This window comes from Phocoena sinus, chromosome 1 (genome assembly GCF_008692025.1).
Source record: "Phocoena sinus isolate mPhoSin1 chromosome 1, mPhoSin1.pri, whole genome shotgun sequence".
NCBI lineage: Eukaryota > Metazoa > Chordata > Mammalia > Artiodactyla > Phocoenidae > Phocoena > Phocoena sinus.
In genome coordinates this window covers 158,205,091-158,230,322 of record NC_045763.1, presented here as the reverse complement: position 1 = coordinate 158,230,322, position 25,232 = coordinate 158,205,091, and the positions used below count along the sequence as shown (strand labels likewise).

The window sequence follows — 25,232 nt, the reverse complement described above, 5'->3', positions numbered from 1 at the left end:
TAAGACTATGAGCTGACTTTTCAGTAGAAACTTTTGCAGGCCTGAAGGGAGTGTCATGATATATTTAAAGTGATGAAAGGAAAAGATCCTACAATCAAGAATGCTCTACCTAGCAATGCTGTCATTCAGATTTGATGGAGAGAGAAATAGTTTTATAGACAAAATCTAGAAGAGTTGAGCAGCACCAAACCAGTTATACAAGAAATGTTAAAGGGACTTCCCTGACTGGGAAATAAAAGACCACAACTAGAAAATATGAAAATTAATAAAGGAAACATCTCATTGGTAACCAGGCAAATATATAAATGCTGGTACATCAATCACTTTTAAAGTTAGTAGAAAGGTTAAAAGACAAAAGTAGTAAAATCATTTATAGCTACAATAAGTAGTTAAGGGACACACAAAACAAAATGATGTAAAATATGTCTAAAACATTAAATGTGTGTGTGGGGGTGGATTGTTAGAATGTGTTTGAAGTTAAGTGATCATCAACTTAAAATGATCACATACAATGTTAATATAATGCAAATATGATACTAGAGCTAGTCATCATGTCACTAGGGAAGAGAACAAAAGAAGAAAGGAACAAAAAATAACCACAAAAACAACCAGAAAACAATAAATAAAATGCCAGTAAATACAAAATGCCAATATATAGAGTTTAAAGCAAAGACTTTAGCAAGAGACAAAGAAGGATACACATGATGATAAAGGGATCAAGAAGAACATATAAAAATTGTAAATATATATGCACCCAACATAGGAGCACCTAAATACATAAAGCAAATATTAAAGGGAGATATTGACAATAACACAATAATAGGGGACTTTTAACATCCCACTTACATCAATGGACAGATCATCCAAACAGAAAAATTAGTAAGGCAATACTGGCCTTAAATTTCACATTAGACCAGATAATATACATACATACACACACACACACACACACACACACACACACACACAGAGAGAGAGAAAGAGAGAGAGGATATTCCATCTAAACCCAGCAGAATACACATTCTTTTCAAGTGCACATGAAAGACTCTCTGGGATATATCACATGCTAGGCCACAAAACAGGTCTCAACAAATTTAAGGATTGAAATTATATCAAGCATCTTTTCCGACTATGAAGGTATGAGACTAGAAATCACCTACATGGACACATGACAGCTAAACAATATGATACTAAATAATCAGTGGGTCACTAAATAAATCATAGAGGAAATAAAAGAATACTTTGAGACAAATGAAAATGGAAACGCAATGATTCAAAATCAGTGGGATACAGCAAAAGCAGCTCTAAGAGGGAAACTTGTATTAATACATGCCTACCTCAGGAAACAAGAGAAATCTCAAATAAGCACCCTAAACTTTCACCTAAGAAAACTAGGATTAGAAGAATAAAGGATAAACAAAACCCTGAATTAGTAGAAAGAAATAAATAATAAAGGCCAGAGTAGAAATTAATAAAATAGAGACTGAAAAAATAATAGAAAATATCAATGAAACTAAAAGCTGGTTCTTTGAAAAAGTAAGCAAAATTGAAAATCCTTTAGACAGACTCATCAAGAAAAAGAGAAAAGGGCCAAAATAAATGAAATCTGAAATGAAAGAGGAGACATTACAACCAAAACCCCAGTAAAGAAAGGATCATAAAAGAATACTGTGAACAATTATACACCAGTAAAATGGACAACCTAGAAGTAATGGATAAATTATTAGAAATGTATAATCTCCCAAGACTGAATGAGGAAGAAATAGAGTATATGAACAGACCAGTTACCAGTAATTGAAATTAAATCAGTTTAAAAAAAAAACAAAACCTTCCAACAAACAAAAGTTCAGGCCAGGCAGCTTTTCAGGTGAATTCTACCAAACATTTAAAGAAGAGCTAATATCTATCCTTGTTAAGCTATTCTAAAACAATTGAAGAGGAGAAATGCTTAAATAAATGGTGTTGGGAAAACTGGCTGCTTCATACAAAAGAATGAAACTGAACTACTTTCTTAAACTATATACAAAATAATCTCAAAATGAATTCAAGACTTAAATGTGAGAACTGAAAGCACAAAACTCCTAAAAGAAAACATAGTCAATATACTCTTTTTTTAAAAAAATTATTTATTTATTTACTTATGGCTGCATTGGGTCTTCGTTGCTGCATGCGGGCTTCCTTCAGCTGCGGCGAGCAGGGGCTACTCTTCATTGTGGTGCACAGGCCTCTCACTGCAGCAGCCTCTCCCGTTGCAGAGCATGGGCTCCAGGCACACAGGCCTTAGTAGTTGTGGCACACGGGCCCAGCAGCTGTGGCTCGCGGGCTCCAGAGTGCAGGCTCAGCAGCTGTGGCGCACAGGCCTAGTTGCTCCATGGCATATGGGATCCTCCTGGACCAGGGCTCGAACCTGTGTCCCCTGCATTGGCAGGCGGACTCCCCACCACTGCGCCACCAGGGAAGCCCTCAGTATACTCTTTGACATCAGTCTTAGCAATATTTTTTTGATAGGTCTTCCCAGGCAAGAAAAACAAAAGCAGAAATAAACAAATGAGAATATATCAAACAAAAGCTTCTACACAGTGAAGAGAACCATTAACAAAACAAAAAGGCAACTTACTAAATGGGAGAAGATATTTGCAAATTATATATCCAATAAATGGTTAATATTCAAAACACATAAAGAACTCTCACACAGTTCAATATCAGGAAAACAATCTGAATAAAAAATAAGCATAGGATCTGAATAGACATTTTTCCAAGGAAGACATACAGATGGCCAGCAGACCCATGAAAAGATGCTCAAAATGGAAATCAAAACCACAATGAGATATCACCTCACACCTGTTAGAATGGAAATTATCAGAAAGATAAGAAATAACAAGTGCTGATGAGGGTGTGGGGAAAAGGGAACCCTTGTACACTGTTGGCAGGAATGTAAATTGGTGCAGCCACTATGGAAAACAGTATAGAGGGTCCTCAAAAATTAAAAATAGTACTACCATCCAATCTAGCAAGTTTACTTCTAGTTATTTTTCTCAAGAAAATGAAAACACTAATTTGAAAAGATGTATGCACCCTTGTGTTCATTGCAGTATTATTTAAAGTAGCCAAGCTATGGAAGCAACCTTATTATGTATCCATAGATGAATGGATAACGAAGATGTGGTATGCATACACAATGGAAAAAATGATATCTTAACGTGACAAAATGGATGAACCTAAAAGAGTATTATACTAAGTGAATAAGGCAGACAGAGACAAATACCATATGATTTCAGTTATGTGTGGAATATAGAAACAAAACAGAAACACATAGATATGGAGGACAAACAGGTGGTGGCCAGATAGGGAGGATGCAAAGAACAAAAAAATGGTACCTATGTGATGTAATGAATGCTAATTAGCTTTACTGAGGTATTCAGTTCACAATGCATATTTTTATTTTTAAAGGAATTTTAAAGTGCAGAGCAGAGAAGAGATTACTGATACAGTTTGTTACCAGCAGGCCTGCTGTAAAGGAAATCCTTCTTCAGACAGAATAAAAATCATTCCAAATGGGAGGAAAGATGTAAGAATAAATGAAAAACAGTTAAAATAGTAAATAAGTTGATAAAGCCAAATGAGTATTGATCTTATGAACAATAATAATATATTTTGTGGTTTGATTATATAAAGAATAAAACAGATCTGAAATAATAGCATAAATTGAGGTCAACGGGAAAATGGAGTTCATTTCTAGAGACCTCACTGCGTTTTTTGGGAAGAGTTAGAAGTACTGATATTTTAGACTTTGCTAAGTCAGGGATGAATGTTATAATTTCAAGGATAACTTCTAAAAGGAAAGGAAGGGTATGATGATCACCAAGATAATATGAAGAGAAATAGAATCATAAAACATTAATGAATCTGTTTTACATTATATAAGTGAACTCTGTGTAAGTTAAGAGTGTATTTTAAAATAATGCAGAATAAGATGGCTGAAAACCCTGAAGGAAAACCAAACTGGAATCCTGAAAAATGTATAAAATAATAAAACAAAACCAGAAAGGCAAAGAGGAAAATAAGAAGAGGAAACAAGCAGAAAAAAATAAAACAGTGGACTCTTGTGCAACCATATAAATAATTGTATTAAGTATTAATGTATTTAACACTGCAGTTAAAAGGCAGAGAATTTCAGAATTGATGAAAATGCAAGGTTTACTTAAATACTCTCTGTAAGAGATGTACTTTAAATATAAAGAGAGCTAGGTTGTATCATGCATTCATTAAGCATAAAAAAGAGATTTGCTATATTATATGAGATTTCAAAATAAAATATTACTAGAAACTAGTAAGACAGCTATGATAAAAGGGTCGATTGATCTGGATGATATACAATTATTAATATGTATGCATACAGTAACGATTAAAAAGAGAAAAACAGATAATCCCACCACCATATTTGGAAATTAAAAAATTTTTTTCAATAAGAGCAACTAGACAAAAAATCAACAAAGACATAGAATTACCACCATGATGTAATTGATATTTACAGACTACTACACCCAAAATTGGCAGAATAAACAGTTTTCAAATACATATGGTTAATTCACCAGGATTAATTGTATCCTGGTTTATAATCCTGGATTATAAAATGATTGATTAGAAATCAAGTGAATAAGAAAACCAGAAAAGCTGCAGGTGTTTGGAAATTGAATAACATACCTCTTAGTAATCACTGAGTCAAAAACAAAATTCAAAAGAGCCATTACAAATTACAGCTGATCTTTGAACAATATGGTTCGAACTGCACTATTCAACTTATATGTGGATCTTTTTTCAATAAATACATTCTCCCGTGCTACACAATGCTTAGTTGGTTGAATATGAGGATGCAAAACCACAGATACAGGCGGGTTCAATATGGCAGAGTAGGAGGACGTGGAGCTCTCCTCTCCTCACAACTAGGGCACCTACCAGGAGCTTGCACACCTGAGGGGATGGGAGGAACCCCCGAGCGATCAGGTAGGACGTTGGGGGAGGGAGGGGGGAGGATAAGTGGAGGCCAGATAGGACCGGTGCCCCTGAGGGGTGGCTGGGGGAGGGGAAGAGTTCCCACACTTGGAGGGGCCCACTCACAGAGAGAGGACCAACAGGTACAGGGAGAGACTCTCAAGGGATCAGAGGATTGGAAGGGAATACAGCCAGTGTTTCCCCTGCCCACTTGGGCCTAGGGAGTCTACTGAGGTCCAGGGCTTGATCTTCTGACCTCTGAGGGCCGCTCCGGCTGCATGGGTCCTGGGGGTGTGGGAGGGAGGGGGAGGAAAAGTAGAGGCTAGATGGGGACTGGTGCCCCTGAGGGGTGGCTGGGGGAGGGGAGGGGTTCCCACGCTCGAGAGGGGCCTACCCATGGTGAAGAGATCAGCGGGAATGGAGGGAAACCTTCTCGGGATCAGAGGATCAGGAGGGAACACAGCCAGCATTTCCCCCACCCACTCAGGCCCAGGGAGCCTGGTGAGGTCCAGCACCTGATCCTCTGCCCTCCAAGGCCCCCTCTGGCCATGTGGGGCCTGGGGGCATGGGAGGAAGGGAGGAAAAGTAGAGGCAAGAAGGGATTGGTGTCCCTGAGGGACAGCTGGGGGAGGGGAGGGGAGGGGCTAGGGGAGGGGTCACCCCGAGGCCCCTCTGGGGGCCTAGGACCCACCCCACCACCATCCCCCCAGGACCTCTTCCGCCCACCTCAGCCTAGGCCCTGCCCCCGCCTAGCCCCGCCCCCCACAGCTAAGCCTTTTTTTTTTTTTTAACACATGAGCAAGTGGGTTTTATTCCAGAAATGCAACATTGATTTAAGGCTCAATTAAGTTAAGTATACCACATCAATAGAATAAAGGACAAAAACCACATTATCATCTCAGTAGCTGCATAAAAAGCATTGGGCAAAATTTAACATCCCTTCATGATAAAAACACTCAAACTAGCAATAGAAAGAAACATCTTCAACCTGATATAAGATATCTATGAAGAACCCACAGCTAACACCATACTTAATGGTGAAAGACAGAAATGCTTTCCCCTAAAATCAGGAACAATGCAAGAATGTCATCTCTCACCAATTCTATTCTATATTGTTCTGGAGGTTCTGGACAGGGCTATTAGGCAAAGGAAAGAAATAAAATGAATCTACATTGGAAAAGAAGTAAAACTTTTCTATTTGCAGATGACATAATCCTGTGTATAGAAAATCCTAAAGAACCCCCACCCGCTGCACAAAACTATTAGACCTAATACAGGAACTCAACAAGGTTACAATACAAGATCATATACAAAAATCAATTGTATTTCTATTCACTTACAATGAATAATTCAAAAATGAAATTAATAAAACAGTTCCATTTACAATAGCATCAAAAGGATAATATACTTAGGAATAAATTTAACAAATGACATACAAGACTTGTACACTGAAAACTACACAAAACATTGTTGAGTGAAATTAAAGAAGATCTAGGGGCTTCCCTGGTGGCGCAGTGGTTGAGGGTCCGCCTGCCAATTCAGGGGATGCAGGTTCGTGCCCCGGTCTGGGAGGATCCCACATGCCGCGGAGCGGCTGGGCCCGTGAGCCATGGCCGCTGAGCCTGCGCGTCTGGAGCCTGTGTTCCGCAACGGGAGAGGCCACAGCAGTGAGAGGCCCGCGTACTGCAAAAAAAAAAAGAAGCTCTAAATAAGTGGAAAGGCACCTCACATTCATGTATTGGAAGACTTAGTGTTAAGATGGCAATACTCCCCCAGTAGACCTACTGATTCAATAAAATCCCTATCAAAATTTGAACTGCTCTTTCCCCCCAGAAATTAACAATCTGACCCTAGAATTCTAACAATAACAAATAAAAGGGTCCTGGAATGGACGGAAAGTCTTGAAAAAGAAGAACAAATTTCAAGTACTTACAATTCCCAACTTCAAAACCCACTACAAAGCTACTATAATCAAGACAGTATTGTACTCACATAAGGATAGTATATAGACAGATAATGGAATAGAATGGAGAGTCCAGAAACAAACCCATATCTCTGTGGTCAATTGATTATTGTCAGGGGGTGCCAAGGACATTCAATGGCAAAGAACAATGTTTCAACAAATGGTCGTGGGATAACTGGATGTTCACATGCAAAAAAATGAATTTAGACCTATACCTCACACTGTATACAGCAATTAACTAAAAATTGATCAAAAACCTAAATGTAAGAGCTAAAACTATAAAACCCTCAAGAAAACATAGATGTAAATGTTAATAATCTTGGATTAGGCAGTGATTTCCTAGGTATGATACAAAAAGCACAAGCAAGAGAAGAAACAAAAATAGGTAATTTGGAATCATCAAAATTAAAACTTTTATCCTTGAAAGACACTATCAAGAAAGTGAAAAGACAACCCGTAGTATGGGAGAAAATGTTTGCAAATCATATACGTTATAAGGGACTTGTATCCAGAATATACAAAGAAATCTTACAACTCAATACAAAAGACAAATCACACAATTAAAAAATGAGCAAAGGATTTGAATAGAAATTTCTCCAAAGAAGGTATACAAATAGCCCATGAGCACATGAGAAGGTGCTCAACATCATTAGCTTCAGGAAAACAAAAATCAAAGTCACAGTGAGATACCACTTCACATGCACTGGGATAGCTACAATAAAACAGACAGATAATAGCAAGTGTGGAGAAATTGGAAGCCTCATACAGTGCTGGTTGGAGTGTAAAATGGTACAGCTGCTTTGGAAAACAATATGGCAGGTCCTCAAAAGTTAAATATAGAGTTACCATATGACCCAGCAATTCCTCTCCTAAGTATATACCACAAAGAAATAAAAACTTATGTATACTCAAAAAAACTTATATATGATGTTCATAGTAGCATTATTCATAATTTCCAAAAAGTACAAACAATAGAAATATCCATGAACTGACAATTGGATAAATAAATATGGTACATTTTTACAATGTAATGTTATTCAAAAATAATAAGAAATGAAGTATTTCTTCATCATGGATGAGCCTGAAAAACATTTTGTTAAATCACAAGAAGCCAGTCGTAAAGAATAATATATTGTATGATTCCATTTATGTGAAGTGCTTACAACAGGCCGACAGACAGAAAGTATATTGGTAGATGCCTAGGGTTAGGGTTTCTCGTTGGGGTGATTATAATGTTCTTAAATGTGATTAAGTTATGGTGATGGTTGCACAATTTTGTGAACATACTAGATATCGCTGACTTGTTCACATTAAAGGAGTACTTTGTGTGATATGTGAATTATATTCCAATAAAGCTGTTAAAATTGATATACGTAAATAAATTAATTAAATAACACTTCAGTCCATGTCATATATTCCAGTAATCCCAAAGCTTCTCTGGAAATGACTGCTGTGATGCATGGATTGTGGTATCTTGGCTCCCAGGGCAGAGGTTGGGCCTGAGCTCCTGTGGTGGGAGTGCTGAGTCCAAACAGCTGGACCAATAGAGAAGCTCAGACCCCAGGGAATCTTAATTGGAGCGAGGTCTCCTGGAGGTCCTCATGTCAGCACCAAGACCCAGCTCTACCCACCTGCCTGCAAAACTCCAGTGCTGGATGCTGCAAGCCAAACAGCCAGTAAGACAGAAACACAGCCCCACCCATCAAAAAAAAAAAAAAAAACAGATGACAAAAACATTTTACAGATGGAGGAGCAAGGTAAAAACCTACAAGACCAAATAAAAGAAGAGGAAATAGGCAACCTACCTGAAAAAGAATACAGAGTACAGATAGTAAAGATGATCCAAAGTCACAGAAATGGAATTGAGGCGCGGATCAAGAAAATACAAGAGATGGTTAACAAAGACCTAGTAGAACTAAAAACCAAACAAACAGTGAATAACAACACAATAACTGAAATGAAAACTACACTAGAAGGAATCAATAGCAGAATAACTGAGACAGAAGAATGGATAAATGAGCTGGAAGATAGAATGGTGGAAATAACCGCTGAGGAGCAGAATAAAGAATGAAAAGAACTGAGGACAGTCTCAGAGACCTCTGGGACAATATTAAATGCAGCAACATAACAAATTATAGGGGTCCCAGAAGAAGAATAGAAAGAGAAAGTGTCTGAGAAAATATGTGAAGAAATTATAGTTGAAAACTTCCCTAACGTGGGAAAGGAAATAGCCACCCAAGTCCAGGAAGCACAGAGAGTCCCACATAGGATAAACCTTAGGAGAAACACACCAAGACACATATTAATCAAACTAACAACAATTAAATTCAAAGAAAAAGAAATTAAAAACAGCAAGGGAAAAGCAACAAATAAAATACAAGGGAATCCCTATAAGGTTATCAGCTGATTTTTCAGCAGAAACTCTGCAGGTCAGAAGGCAGTGGTAGGATATATTTAAAGTGATGAAAGGGAAAAACGTACAACCAAGATTACTCTACCCAGCAAGGATCTCATTCAGATTCAACAGAGAAATCAAAAGCTTTACAGGCAAACAAAAGCTAAGAGAATTCAGCACCACCAAACCAGCTTTACAACAAATGCTAAAGGAACTTCTCTAGGTGGGCAACACAAGAGAAGAAAAAGACCCACAAAAACAAACCCCAAACAATTAAGAAAATGGTAATAGGAACATACATACCAATAATCGCCTTGAATGTAAATGGATTTAATACTCCAACCAAAAGATACAGACTGGCTGAATGGATACAAAAACAGGACCCATATATGCTGTCTTCAAGAGATCCACTTCAGACTTAGGGATACATACATACTGAAAGTGAGGAGATGGAAAAAGCTATTCCATGCAAATGGAAATCGAAAGAAAGCTGGAGTAGCAATACTCGTATCAGATAAAATAGACTTTAAAATAAAGGCTTGTTACAAGAGACATGGAAGGACACTACATAATGATCAAGGGATTAATCCAAGAAGAAAACATAATAATCATAAATATTTATGCACCCAACATAAGAGCACCTCAGTACATAAGGCAAATGCTAACAGCCATAAAAGGGGAAATCAACAGTAACATGATAATAGTGGTGGAATTTAACACCCTATGTACACCAATGGACAGATCACCCAGACAGAAAATAAATAAGGAAACAGAAGTTTTAAATAACACGATACACCACATAGATTTAATTGATATTTATAAGACATTCCACCTGAAAGCAGTAGAATACTGCTTAAGTGCACAAGGAACATTCTCCAAGATAGATCACATCTTGTGTCACAAATCAAGCCTCGGAAAACATAAGGAAATTGAAATCATATCAAGTATCTTTTTTGACGACAACACTATGAGATTAGAAATCAGTTAGAGGAAAAAAGCTGTAAATAACACAAACACATGGAGGCTAAACAGTGCACTGCTAAAAAACTAAGAGATCACTGAAGAAATCAAAGAGGAAAGAAAAAAAGTACATAGAAACAAATGACAACAAAAACACAATGACTCAAAACTGTGTTTCCAAAACACAGGAAAAGCACTTCTAAGAGGGAAGTATGTAGCAATTGAATCTCACCTCAAGAAACAAGAAAAATCTCACATAAACAATCTAACCTTACACCTAAAGCAACTAGAGAAAGAAGAACAAAGGAAACCCAAAGTTAGCAAAGGGAAAGAAATCATAAAGATCAGAGCAGAAATAAATGAAATAGAAATGAAGAAAACAATAGCAAAGATCAATAAAAAGTTGGTTCTTTCAGAAGATAAACAAAATTGATAAACCTTTAGCCAGACTCATCAAGAAAAAAAGGGAGAGGACTCAATAAAGTTAGAAATGAAAAAGCAGAAATTACAACTGACACCACAGAAATACAAAGGATCATGAGACTAATACAAGCAACTATGTGCAAATAAAATGAACAACCTGGAAGAAATGGACAAATTCTTGGAAAGGTACAATTTTCCAAGACTGAGCCAGGAAGAAATAGAAAATATAAACAGACCAATCATAGGTACTGAAATTGAAACTGTGATTGAAAATCTTCCAACAAACAAAAGTCTAGGACCAGATCACTTCACTGGCAAATTCTATCAAATATTTAGAGAAGAGTTAATACCTATCCTTCTCAAACTCTTCCAAAAAATTGCAGAGGGAGGATCACTCCCAAACTCGTTCAACGAGGCCACCATCACCCTGATACCAAAACCAAAGATATTAGACAAAAAAATTACAGACGAATATCACTGATGAGCATAGATGCAAAAAGGTGCTTAGAGAGAAATGTATCACCTCTAATGCTTGTATTTGAAAAGAAGAACGTTCTCTAGTCATTAAATTTCCATCTTAAGAAAGTAGAAAAGTAGAGTAAATTAATCCCAGAGCAATCCAAAAGAAGGAAACAATAGAGAGTAGAATTCAATGAAATAGAAAGCAGAAAAATAATAGGGAATAATCCATAAACAAAAGTTAGTTCTTTGAAATACTTAATAGAATCAAAAAATGTCTTGGAAGATTGTTAGGAAAAAATAGAAAAAAGAGGGAAGACACAAATTACTGATACCCCTAGAAAACATTGGCAAACTTGAACAGCTCAATATCAATGAACAGTATTGAGTTTGAGTAAAAAAAATTTTCCTGAAGAAAAACTCCAATTCCAGATGGCTTCACTGTTTACTTCTGTCAAGTATTTGAAGAGGAAATATTACCAAGCCTACACAATTAATTACATAAAATAATGGAGGTGGGAACCTTTCCCTTCTCATTTTATAAGGCTAGTGTCACCCTCATTCCAAAAAATGGTCAGTGCTACCATAAGAAGAGAGAACTATATCAACAAAATATTAGCAAACCAAATCCAACAACACATAAAAAGATCATACACCATAACCAATTGGGATTCATCCCAAGTTCACAAGGATGGTTCAACATACACAAATCAGTCAATGTGGTACACCACATAAAAGCCAAAAACCACATGACCATCTCAATAGATGCAGAAAAAGCATTTGACAAAATTCAACATGTATTCATGATTAAAACTCTTACAAAAGTAGGTAGAGAGGGAACATATCTCAAGATAATAAAAGTTATTCATGACAGACCTATAGCCAATATAATACTCAGTGGTGAAAATCTGAAAGCTTTCCCGCTAAAATCTGGAGCAAGACAAGGATACCCACTTGCACTTCTTCTATTCAACATAGTATTGGAAGTCCTAACCACAGCAGTCAAACATGAAGAAGAAATAAAAGGTATCCAAACTGGAATGCAAGAGGTCAAATTGTTATTATATGCAGATGATAATATATTATATATACAAAACCCTAAAGACTCCACATAAAAAACTACTAGAAATGATAAACGAACTCAACAAGGTAGCAGGATACAAGATTAACATACAGAAATTGGTTGCATTTCTTTTCACCAATGATGAACTATCAGGGAATATAAAAAAACAATACCTTTAAAAATTGCACCCCCCCAAAATAAAATACTTATGAATAAATTTGATCAAGGAGGTGAAAGACTTATACACTGAGAACTACAAAACATTAATAAGGATTGAAGATAATTCAAAGAAATGGAAAGATATCCCATGCTCTTGGATTGGAAGAATTAATATTGTTAAAATGGCTATACTACTCAAAGCAATCTACAGATTTGATGCAATCCCTATCAAATTACCCATGACATTTTTCACAGAACTAGAACAAATACTCCTAAAATTCATATGGAACCATAAAAGACCCAGAATGACCAAAGCAATCATGAAGAAAAAGAACAAAGCAGGAGGCATAACCCTCCCAGACTTCAGACAATACTACAAAGCTACAGTTATCAAAACAGTGTGGTATTGGCACAAAATCAGACATATGGATCAATGGAACAGTACAGAGAGCCCAGAAATAAACCCACACACCAGTTGTCAATTAATCTTCAACAAAGGGGGCAAGAATATACAACAGGGAAAAGACAATCTCTTCAGCAAGTGGTGTTGTGAAAGTTGGACAGCCGCATATAAATCAATGAAATTAGAACACATCCTGTCACCATACACAAAAATAAACTCAAAATGGCTTAAAGACTTAGACATAAGACATGACACCATAAAACTCCTAGAAGAGATCATAGGCTAAACATTCTGTGACATAAATCTTAACATTGTTTTCTTAGGTCAGTCTCCTAAGGCAAGAGAAATAAAAACAAAAATAAACAAATGAGACCTAATCAAACTTATAAGCTTTTGCAGAGCATAGGAAACGATAAACAAAACGAAAAGACAACTTACAAGAATGGGAGAAAATATTTTCAAATATTGCAACCAACAAGAGCTTAATTTCCAAAATATACAAACAGCTCATAACAACAACAAAACAAACAGCCTAGTCAAATAATGGGCAGAAGACGTAAATAGAGGTTTCTCCAAAGAACAAATATAGATGACCAATAGGCATGTGAAAAGATGCTCAACATTGCTATTGGAGAATGCAAATCAAAACTGCAATGAGGTACCACCTCACACCAGTCAGAATGTCCATCATTAAAAAGTTACAAATAACAAATGCTGGAGAGGGTGTGGAGGAAAGGGAACCCTCCTACATTGTTGATGGGAATGTAAGTTGGTGCAGCCACTGTGGAAAATGGTATGGAGGTATCTCAGAAATCTACAAACAGAATTAGCATATGATCCAGCAGTCCCACTCCTGGGCATATATTCATACAAAAGTATAATTCAGGGCTTCCCTGGTGGCACAGTGGTTGAGAGTCCACCTGCTGATGCAGGGGACACAGGTTCGTGCCCCGGTCCGGGAAGATCCCACATGCCACGGAACAGCTACCCATGAGCCATGGATGCTGAGCCTGCATGTCCGGAGCCTGTGCTCCACAACGGGAGAGACCACAACAGTGAGAGGCTCATGTACCGCCAAAAAAAAAAAAAAAAAAGTATAATTCAGAAAGCCATGTGCCCCTATGTTCATAGCAGCTGTATTCACAATAGCTAAGACATAGAAACAACCTAAATACCCATCGACAGATGAATGAATAAAGATGTGGTACATATATACAATGGAATACTACTCAGCCATGGAAAAGAACGAAATAATGCCATTTGCAGCAACATGGATGCAACTAGAGATTATCATACTAAGTGAAGTAAGTCAGAAAGAGAAAGACAAAATATGATATCGCTTATATGTGGAATCTAAAATATGACACAAATGAACCTATCTATGAAACAAAAACAGAATCTTAGACCTAGAGAACAGACTGGTGGTTGCCAAGGGAGAGGGAGTTGGGGGAGCGATAGAATGGCAGGTTGGAGTTAGCAGATGTAAGCTTTTATATATAGAATGGAGAAACAACAAAGTCCTATATAGCACAGGGAACTATGTTCAATATCCTATCATAAACCATAAAGGAAAAGAATACATTAAAAAAAATCATGTATATATATTTAACTGTATTACTTTGCTATACAGCAAAATTAGCATTGTAAATCAACTATAGTTCACTAAAAATATTGATTTAAAAAAGAAGTAGCCCAATGTACTTGTGACTATAGTCAATGCAAAATTTCTTAACAAAAGTTTGACAAATCAAATTCAAAAAATATGCAAGAAAAAGGTTAATGCATTATGACTAAATGGAGTTTATACTAGAATTCGGTTGTATTAACATCTGAAAATCGTTCAACTAATTTCACTGTATTAATAGGATAAAAGAAAACTACATGGTCATTTCAACAGGTGCAGAAGAAGCATTTGAAAAAATTCAACACTCTTTCATAACAAAAACACTCAGCTGGCTAGGAATGGAAGGGAACTTACTCAACTTGATTAAGGGTATCTACAAACTACAGGTTAATAATACTCAAAGGTAAAAGGCTTGATATTTTCTCTCTTAACATGTGGAACAAAGTAAGAATGTCTGCTGTCACCACTTTTAACATTGTACTGATGGTCTGTTCTAGTGCATTATAAGGCAAGAGAAAGAAATGAAAGGGAAACACACTGGAAAGGAAGAAGTAAATTGCTCTTATTTGTAGACAGTATGGTAGTATTTGTAGAAAATTCAGAAAAATAAAAGCTGTTAGAAATAGTAAATGAAATTATTAAGGCTATAGAATAAAAGGTCAACATAGAAAAAGCAATTGTATTTCTAAATACTAGCAAGAAAAATTAGAAAATGAAAAAAAATTTAAACTTCCATAATAGCATAAAAGAATAGTTAGAAATAAATTCAGTTAAAGATTTGCAAGACATTTTCACAGAAAATTACAAAACACTGCATTAGAAAATTGAAGACCTAATGGAGAGCTATACCATGTTCATGGATTGGAAGACTTAGTTTATTAAGATGGCAATATCCTCCAGATTGGCCTACAGATTTAATGCAATTCTAACAGACTTTGTCTTAAGAAATCTGCAAACTGATTTTATTTATATGGAAATAAATGATCCTTTATCTGATAGCACAAATGTCAAAAAGTAAAAGCTTCATACTACTGCTCCTGAGATTTATTATTTAAGCTACAAACTGTGCCTATCATTTTTTAAAACAGAAACTTACCTATGATCTGAGAACAGTTTTTGCCTTTGAAAGCTTTTTCTTGGAACATCTGTTGGACCATAATAAAGAAACTGAGTATGTCAGTGATGGACCTACAATGGCTAAACAATACATTTTAAAAGTGTGGCAAAGTTTTGGGGGTTCATATACTTTATAGATAAGATGTGTGCAGAGAATTAAAATTTAACCATACTTTAAAAGGATTTTTAGTCAGTTTTCTTACAATCGTCTTCTCCGTCTCCCCTTCTCCTCTCCCTCCTCCTCCTCCTTCTTCTTTGTTAATATACCTCCAAATAAATGCTAGTATATCTTGAAGTAAAGATGGGGCTTATGTATTACTCTGGAATAGACTTTGTGTTGATTTTATATTTTATAAAAGAGAAATATTTGCATCATTATGATTCTTTATTGATGGGAATTTTTTCTTGTTTTTGTAGGGAAGAATGGACAGAAGCTATCCAGGCTGTAGCAGACAGACTCCAGAGGCAAGAAGAGGAGAGAATGAATTGTAGTCCAACTTCACAAATTGATAATATAGGAGAGGAAGAGATGGATGCTTCTACAACCCATCATAAAAGAAAGGTAGAAAATAACATCTTACTCCCCTCCTCAGCACAACATTTATATGTGTAGAAGAAATACGTTAACAACTGCCATTTGCAAAAACTGTTAGCCAATTATCTTATGATATGCTATTATATTGGTGTGGATGGTTTTTAATCAGGTGAATCTTAAACCTGTCATTGTTTAAAACGAAATAATTGAAAGATCACTTTATTTCAGTGTTTCAGCAATTACCGCTGAATGCTGAAAGGGCTGTTAGGAAGTTGTGATTGATGTGCCATCATACTACTTTGTAATTTGCCTTTTTCCCTTATTGTTTTTAATACTCTTTTAGAAACTTGGAAATAAAGTGTTTTCCCTAATATGGTCCTTTTCTATTTGGCATTCTGTGTTCTCCTGAAAGCAGAAGGTGAAATGGCTCTGGTATACTTCCTGCTTTGTGCCCCAGCCTCACTAATGTCAGCAGGAAAGCAAACAGTCTTGGAAATTATAGCTTTTTATTTTAGTGGCTGCTTCTGAGCCAATGAGAGAAATAGATTTTTTCTCCCCTCAGTGCTCCAGAATAATAATTGCCAATTTATATATTTATTAGAATTATAAATTATGTTTTTCATTGCTATAGAAAATTGCAAAGCAACTCCCTATGTAAAAAGTGGTATTTTAAGATTAAGGGTAAAAGTATTCAAAATAGATGAACATGCCATTTTTAATGTTAGAATATATTTGTTATAATAGATTTTAAATTAATCTTCAGGTAGGAAAATGCTAATTCTTAAGGTAATGATCCATGTAATTTGGTATTAGCACAGTGATTAAGAACTCTTTGGAGTTAGACTGTCTGAGTTCAAATCCTCTTTTTCCTATGTGCTAACCATGCGAACTTGCTGAGCTTTACAGTTACAACTTAGATTTAGTTAATCATCCTTTCCTTACCTGAAATTTCTATTCTAATTAGAATAACATTCTATACTTGATCTTCGCCAAATGTCTGAGAACCCTGTATGTCTTCCTTGAAGACTAATCCTCTATTTGTTAGTTGAATTTTATCCCTGTTTTCTTTTGAATCACCTTAACAACGCTCTGCCCTTGTTCCTCAGGTACTGCAAAGAAAAAAATACAATCTAGCTTTAGCCACCTTCTCAGAGAGGAAAAAGCTTCTTTTGCTCATGTATATGCACATGTACACAATTAATTTGAAATTTGACTATGCTTATAAATTTAAAGTCATATCCTGATTATTGTCACCCTTTGAGTAATAAACTACTTTGTTCAGTAACAAGCTAGACTGCTGTAGAAATTCTTAATAAGAAAGATTAATAGTAAGATGCTGTTTAGGCAGTTAGAGGTTGAAAGTGGGAAGTTTATAACACTCTAACTAGAAATACTGTTACTGATAGATGTAAGAATTTTGAAAATGAATATTTGCAGAAGAACTTTGAATGAAGAGAGACAACCATTTTGAAAGATATAAAAATGGAAAACTATGGAAGATCCTTCTTTTTCTGTTAAGGCAGGTTGTAAGTAATTATTAAAGCATAATACGTTTTCCTGTTTTTTTACCAGTGTCGATTATCTTAGAATTTATCACCTTCACTAATTATCACTTACAAAGATTTATTATATGCTTATTTTGTGCTAGGCTCTGAGCAGTACTTTTATATGTGTTATCTCATTTGATCCTCATAGGAATCATATGAGGTAGGTACTGTTATCCCATTTTACAGTTGAGTCCTATGATACTTAAAGAAGTTAAATATCTTATTCAAGCATATAATGACTTTACACACTATGCAACTTCAGTATGCAGTCTACTTTTTTTTGATTCACATATCTTGAGCTTCTATAATCTCTATAATTGTTATAGTCATAACATAAACGGGCTATATTAGAAACAAAATTATACAGATAGGCTCTCTTATATTTGTACTCTGTTTCTCAAAATAGTATGTCAAATTGTTGCATTTACACAGTGCTTGAATATTAGTTAATTTCATTTTATATTAGAGCACTCTTGGAAAAAATCAGTAGAATTTTAATATTATAGAATACTGGTAGAAAGTGAGGTTTTTGTTGTCCTACTGCTTGAGTTCATGTCCTGGGTCTACAATGTGTGTAATTGTGGGGAAAGTCCCTTAATCTTTCTGTCCTTTAGTCCCTTTATCTATAAAAGGAAGATAACAGTGGTACTTACCTCATAGAGTTGTGAGGATTAAAATATAGTTTGGAATATATGTGAAGTACGTATATACTAAGTGCTCAATGAATATTAGCTATTATTAGCTAGTATTCTACTTTATCTACATAAAGATAATTAAACATTCCCACATTTTTAAACTGGAGTCTCCTAGAATTCTCTTGTTGAAACTAAGCCTCCAAAATGAAAAATTGATAGAAGTATTTTGAATTTGGGGGGTCGGGGTCCATTGTCTTATTTAGCCTATATCTTATTTCCATTGTAATTTTAGAATTTTATTTAATATGAAATAGTATAAAAAGTTTGAAATAACAAAGAGTCCAGAAAAAGAACATTTGTACCACTAACTATGCTATAACAATCATAATAACTTGGTTCAAAAGGGTGAAATGTTACTATCACTTCCTTAAGATGACTCTAAAACTACAGTTGACACATGAACAACACAGAAGCTTGGTGAGCTACCCTCTGCACAGTTAAAATTCTGCCTATAAGTTATAGTCGGCCCTCTGTGTCCCAGTTCTCCCTATCTGTGGTTCCTCTGATGCAACATTTCCTCCATATGCACTCTTGTTTTGTATCTGTGGTTCTGCATTTGAGGATTCAACCAACAGTGGATCAAAAAAAATGAGTAGAAAAAAATCCACATGTAAATGGATCCACAGAACTCAAACCCATGTTGTTCAAGAGTCAGCTATATATCCTTTATGAATTTCAGTTATAAAAAGAATGTACAAGTTCAGATTACTTTAAATTTTAGATTGTAAACACAAATATTTTCAGATAAGAATATCCTTCTCTGAGAGATATCTTCAGGATGGCGGAGGAGTAAGGCATGTAGCTCACCTTCCTCCCCATGAATACATCAAAAATACATTTACATGAGGAACAGCTCCTACAGAACATGTACTGAACGCTGAGAGAAGACCTCAGACTTCCCAAAAGGCAAGAAACTCCCCACATACCTGGCTGTGTGGCTAACAGGGTCTTGGTGCTCCGGCCAGGTGTCAGGCCTGAGCCTCTGAGGTGGGAGAGCCGAGTTCAGGACACTGGTCCACCAGAGACCTCCCGGCCCCATGTAATATCAAATGGCGAAAGCTCTCTCAGAGATCTCCGCCTCAACAGGAAGAGCCAGCTACACTCAACAACCAGCAAGCTACAGTGCTGGACAACCTATGCCAAACAACTAACAAGACAGGAACACAACCTTACCCATTAGTGGGAAGGCTGCCTAAAATCATAATAAAGTCACAGACACCCCAAAACACACCAGCAGATGTGGACATTTCATCCAAAAACAACAGAATACACTTTATTCTCAAGTGTTCATGGAACATTCTCCAGGATAGATCATATCTTGGTCACAAATCAAGCCTTGGCAAATGCAAGAAAATTGAAATCATATCATGTATCTTTTCTGACCACAACGCTATGAGACTAAATATAAATTACAGGAAAAAAATCTGTGAAAAATACAAATACATGGAGGCTAAACAATACTACTAAATAATCAAGACATCACTGAAGAAATCAAAGAGGAAATCAAAAAATACCTAGAAACAAATGACAAAGAAAACACGAGGACCCAAAACCTATGGGATGCAACAAAAGCAGTTCTAAGAGGGAAGGTTATAGCAATACCTACCTCAAAAAACAAGAAACATCTCAAATAAACAACCTAACCTTACACCTGAAGCAGTTAGAGAAAGAAGAATAAAACCCCCCCAAATTTAGAAGAAGGAAAGAAATCATAAAGATCAGATCAGAAATAAATGAAAAAGAAATGAAGGAAACAATAGCTAAGATCAAAAAAACTAAGAGCTGGTTCTTTGAGAACATAAACAAAATTAATAAACCATTAGCCAGACTCATCAAGAGAAAAAGGGAGAAGACTCAAATCAATAGAATTAGAAATGAAAAAGGAGACATAACAACTGACACAGCAGAAATACAAAGGATAATGAGGGATGACTACAAGCAACTATATGCCAGTAAAATGGGCAACCTGGAAAAAATGGACAAATTCTTTAAAAGCACAACCTTCTGAGACTGAACCAGGAAGAGATAGCAAAAATGAACAGACCGATCACAAGCACTGAAATTGAGACTGTGATTTAAAAATCTTCCAACAAACAAAAGCCCAGGACCAGATGGCTTCACAGGCGAATTCTATCAAACATTTAGAGAAGAGCTAACACCTGTCCTTCTCAAACTCTTCCAAAATATAGCAGAGGGAGGAACACTCCCAAACTCATTCTATGAGGCCACCATCACCCTGATAGCAAAACCAGACAAAGACGTCACAAGAAAAGGAAACTACAGGCCAATATCACTGATGAACATAGATGCATAAATCCTCAAAAAAATACTAGCAAACAGAATCCAACAGCACATTAAAATGATCATACACCATGATCAAGTGGGGTTTATCCCAGGAATGCAAGGATTTTTCAATTTACACAAATCAATCAATGTGATACACCATATTAACAAATTGAAGGAGAAAAACCATATGATCATCTCGATAAAAGCTTTCACAAGAAAAAGCTTTTGACAAAATTCAAAATTTTGAATTTTTGATAATTGATTAATGATAAAAACTCTCCAGAAAGTAAGCATAGAGGGAACTTACCTCAACATAATAAAGGCCATGTATGCCACAGCCAACTTTGTTCTCACTGGTGAAAAACTGAAACCATTTCCACTAAGATCTAGAACAAGACAAGGTTGCCCCCTCTCACCACTATTATTCAACATAGTTTTGGAAGTTTTAGCCACAGCAATCAGAGAAGAAAAGGAAATAAAAGGAATCCAAATCGGAAAAGAAGTAAAGCTGTCACTGTTTGCATATGACATGATACTATACATAGAGAATCCAGAGATGCTACCAAAAAACTACTAGAGCTAATCAATGAATCTGGTAAAGTAGCAGGATATAAAATTAATGCACAGAAATCTCCTGCATTCCTATACACTAATGATGAAAAATATGAAGGAGAAATTAAGGAAACATTCCCATTTACCACTGCAACAAAAAGAATAAAATACCTAGGAATAAACCTACCTAAGGAGACAAAAGACCTGTATGCAGAAAACTATAAGACACTGATGAAATAAATTAAATACAAACAGATGGAGAGATATACCATGTTCTTGGATTGGAAGAATCAACAATTGTGAAAATGACTATACTACCCAAAGCAATCTACAGATTCAGTGCAATCCCTATCAAACTACGAATGGCATTTTTCACAGAACTAGTACAAAACATTTCACAATTTGTATGAAAACACAAAAGACCCCAGATAGCCAAAACAATCTTGAGAAAGAAACCTGGAGCTGGAGGAATCGGGTTCCCTGACTTCAGACACTACTACAAAGCTACAGTAATCAAGACAGTACGGTACTGGCACAAAAACAGAAATATAGGTCAATGGAACAGGATAGAAAGCCCAGAGATAAACCCACACACAAATGGTCACCTTATCTTGATAAAGGATGTAAGAATATACAATGGAGAAAAAACAGCCTCTTCAATAAGTGGTGCTGGAAAAACTGGACAGGTGCATGTAAAAGAATGAAATTATAACACTCCCTAATACCTTACACAAAAATGAACTCAAAATGGAGTAAAGACCTAAATGTAAGGCCAGGCACTATCAAACTCTTAGAGGAAAACAGGCAGAACACTCTAAGACATAACATCACAGCAAGATCTTTTTTGACCCACCTCACCGAGAAATGGAAATAAAAACAAAAATAAAAAGATGGGACCTAATGAAACTTAAAACTTATGCAAAGCAAAGGAAAACATAAACAAGATGAAAAGACAACCCTCAGAATGGGAGAAAATATTTGCAAACGAAGCAGCTGACAAAGGATTAATCTGCAAAATACACAGGCAACTCATGCAGCTCAATATCAAAACAAACAACCCAATCCAAAAGTGGGCAGAAGACGTAAATAGACATTTCTCCAAAGGAGATATACAGATTGCCAGCAAACACATGAAAGGATTCTCAGTATCACTAATCATTAGGAAATGCAAATCAAAATCACAATGAGGTATCACCTTACAGTAGTCAGAATGGCCATCATCAAAAAATCTACAAACAGTAAATGCTGGGGAGGGTGAGGGTGTGGAGAAAAGGGAACCGTTTTGCACTCCTGGTGGGAATGTAAATTGATAGAGCCAGTATGGTGAACAGTATGGAGGTTCCTTAAAAAACTAAAAATAGAACTACCATTTGACCCAGCAATCCCACTAATGGGCATATACCCTGAGAACACCATAATTCAAAAAGAGTCATGTACCACAATGTTCATTGCAGCTCTATTTACAATAGCCAAGACATGGAAGCAACCTAAGTGTCCATTGACAGATGAATGGATAAAGAAGATGTGACAAATATATACAATGAAATATTACTCAGCCATAAAAAGAAACGAAATTGAGTTATTTGTAGTGAGCTTGTTGGACCTAGAATGTGTCATACAAGAGTGAAGTAAGACAGAAAGAGAAAACAAATACCATATGCTAACACATGTATATGGAATCTAAAAAAAAAAATTAAAAAATTGTTCTGTATAACCTAGGGGCAGGACAGGAAGGAATAAAGACACAGACGTAGATAATGGGCTTGAGGAAACGGGGAAGAGGAAGGGTAAGCTGGGACGAATGAGAGAGTGGCATGGACATATATATACTACCAAACGTAAAATAGCTAGCTAGTGGGAAGCAGCCGCATAGCACAGGGAGATCAGCTTGGTGCTTTGTGTCGACTTGCAGGGGGCATAGGGCGGGTGGGAGGGAGACACAAGAGGGAAGAGATATGGGGATGTATGTTTATGTAAAGCTGATTCACTTTGTTATATAGCAGAAACTAACACACCATTGTAAAGCAATTATACTCCAATAAAAATGTTTTAAAAAAATGAATATCCTTCTCATAATTTACAGAATATATTTTCTTCTTTGTTCACTTTTTGACAAATGGGCACTAGGATGAAGAAAATACCTACTGATTATGGTAGCTATGCTGAGAATTGTCTTAACTGCTCTCTGTTACATTGATCAGACAGATGTGGTAGAGTATTGCCATAGTGTCTGCTCTGCAGCGTGAAACTCTTGGAGAGGGAAGAATACTGGTGGTGGAGAGAAGAGGCAACGGCCTTGCAACCAGATTCAAGTGCTAATCTTTGTTTAAATTAAAGATGATTTTTCAAAGGAATTTGATTAGAGCAGTGGTCCCCAACCCCCCCTCATCCACACACACCCCCGCCCCCGCCAGGCCGCACAGCAGGAGGTGCGCAGCAGGTGAGCGAGCGAAGCTTCATGTGTCGCTCCCCATCGCTCCCCATCTCTTGCATTACTGCCTCAACCATCCCTCCCACCCTCAGTCCGTGTTAAAATTGTCTTCCACGAAAACAATTACACAAAAATGAAGGTTGGGGTCTGCTGGACTAGAGGACGCAGGAATGCTTAATCTTGGTCTGCCAAGCTGCCATTATCTATACCCTGTCATCTATGTGAAGTGGCACAGCATAAAAGGATTAACAGTCAAATGGGAATAAAAATTCTGCTTAGTTTTCAAGTAACCAATGTCGGCCTCTCTGGGAGCAGCTATTTATCATCTCATGACTTACGTAAGAAGTATAATCAGTACCTCCTATATTCCCATTATGTCTGATTCCAGTTCTTGGAATTTTCTTACTTACTGCCTGACTACCATAACTGATAACAATGGGTAGCATACAGAGAAGAGGAATAAAAGAACAGACCTGCTGAAATCAAGTGATCTCTCACTTCCTACTCAGAGGGAGGAGCAGCATAATCTGTGTTGTAGAAGTTGACTGATAAGATTAGAGCTTCCCCTTCCTTGGGCAAAAGCACTAGAGGAAGCAGGCAGAGAGGTGAACTTCTTGAAAGCCTCCTTTCACTCCATGGGCCTTATTTGGTTTATCTCTTACATTGTAAATATATGTGGAATTAATCTTTTTTTGTCCAAATATGCTAAAACCATTGTATTTTTTTCTTTGTATTCCTCTTCAATTATATATAAATATTTGTAACCTAATTTGGGGGCTAGACAATCTTTTTCTTACATTCTAGTGTGTGTGATTTGAATATACTTATTAAGCACTTTTTGTATATGCACATGCATCTCTTAACCTAAAACAGCCACGTTGATATGTTAGAGATTATGTAAAAGAAAGAGTATAACTCTGTAAAATATTTCCCTAATAAATTCTTACGTTTGGGTTTTAGAGGGTTAATTTTTCTGGAGAGTGTCTTATGCTCTTAAAAAAATTTTTTTTTATTGAAATATTGTTGATTTATAATATTGCACTAGTTTCAGCTCATATTTTTAAACTTTTTTTATTGAAGTGTAGCTGATATACGGTATTGTGTTAGTTGATTTACAATTTGTGTTGGTTTCCCCTTTGGTAACCATAGATTGTTTTCTATGTCTGTGAGTCTGTTTCTGTTTTGGAAATAATTCATTTGTACTTTTTTAAAAGTTTCCACATATAAGTGATGTAATATTTGTATTTCTCTGACTTACCTTCACTTAGTATGATAATCTCTAGGTCCATCCACGTTGTTGCAAATGGCATTATTTCATTCTTTTTTCATGGCTGAGTGATATTCCATTGTGTGTGTGTGTGTGTGTGTGTGTGTGTGTGTGTGTATCATATCTTTATCCATTCATGTGTTGATGGACACTGAGTTTGCTTCTATATCTTGGCTATTGTAAATAGTATGTTATGCTCTTATTTTTAATTAAAATCTTATTGTATCTTTTCCCTTAACACCATCCAAAAGAGGAAAATAGTTTACATTTCATTTGTAAAGACTAGATAATCACCGTGTATACCACACTGAAGATGAACATTTGGTATCAAAGATAATTTCTAAATTTTCCAAAGTTTTATC

General features: G+C 36.1%; 1 protein-coding gene across 4 annotated transcripts in view; it reads left to right on the top strand.

Moving 5' to 3' along the window:
• The window catches only part of AKT3 (AKT serine/threonine kinase 3), a 386,558-nt gene that overhangs the window by 187,686 nt on the left and 173,640 nt on the right, over positions 1 to 25,232 (top strand). For all 4 annotated transcript variants that reach the window (XM_032643721.1, XM_032643865.1, XM_032643791.1 and 1 more), the window contains one exon: positions 15,975 to 16,119. In XM_032643721.1, coding sequence (XP_032499612.1) covers positions 15,975 to 16,119 — 145 coding nt within the window. The remainder of the gene's footprint in view (positions 1 to 15,974; positions 16,120 to 25,232) is intronic.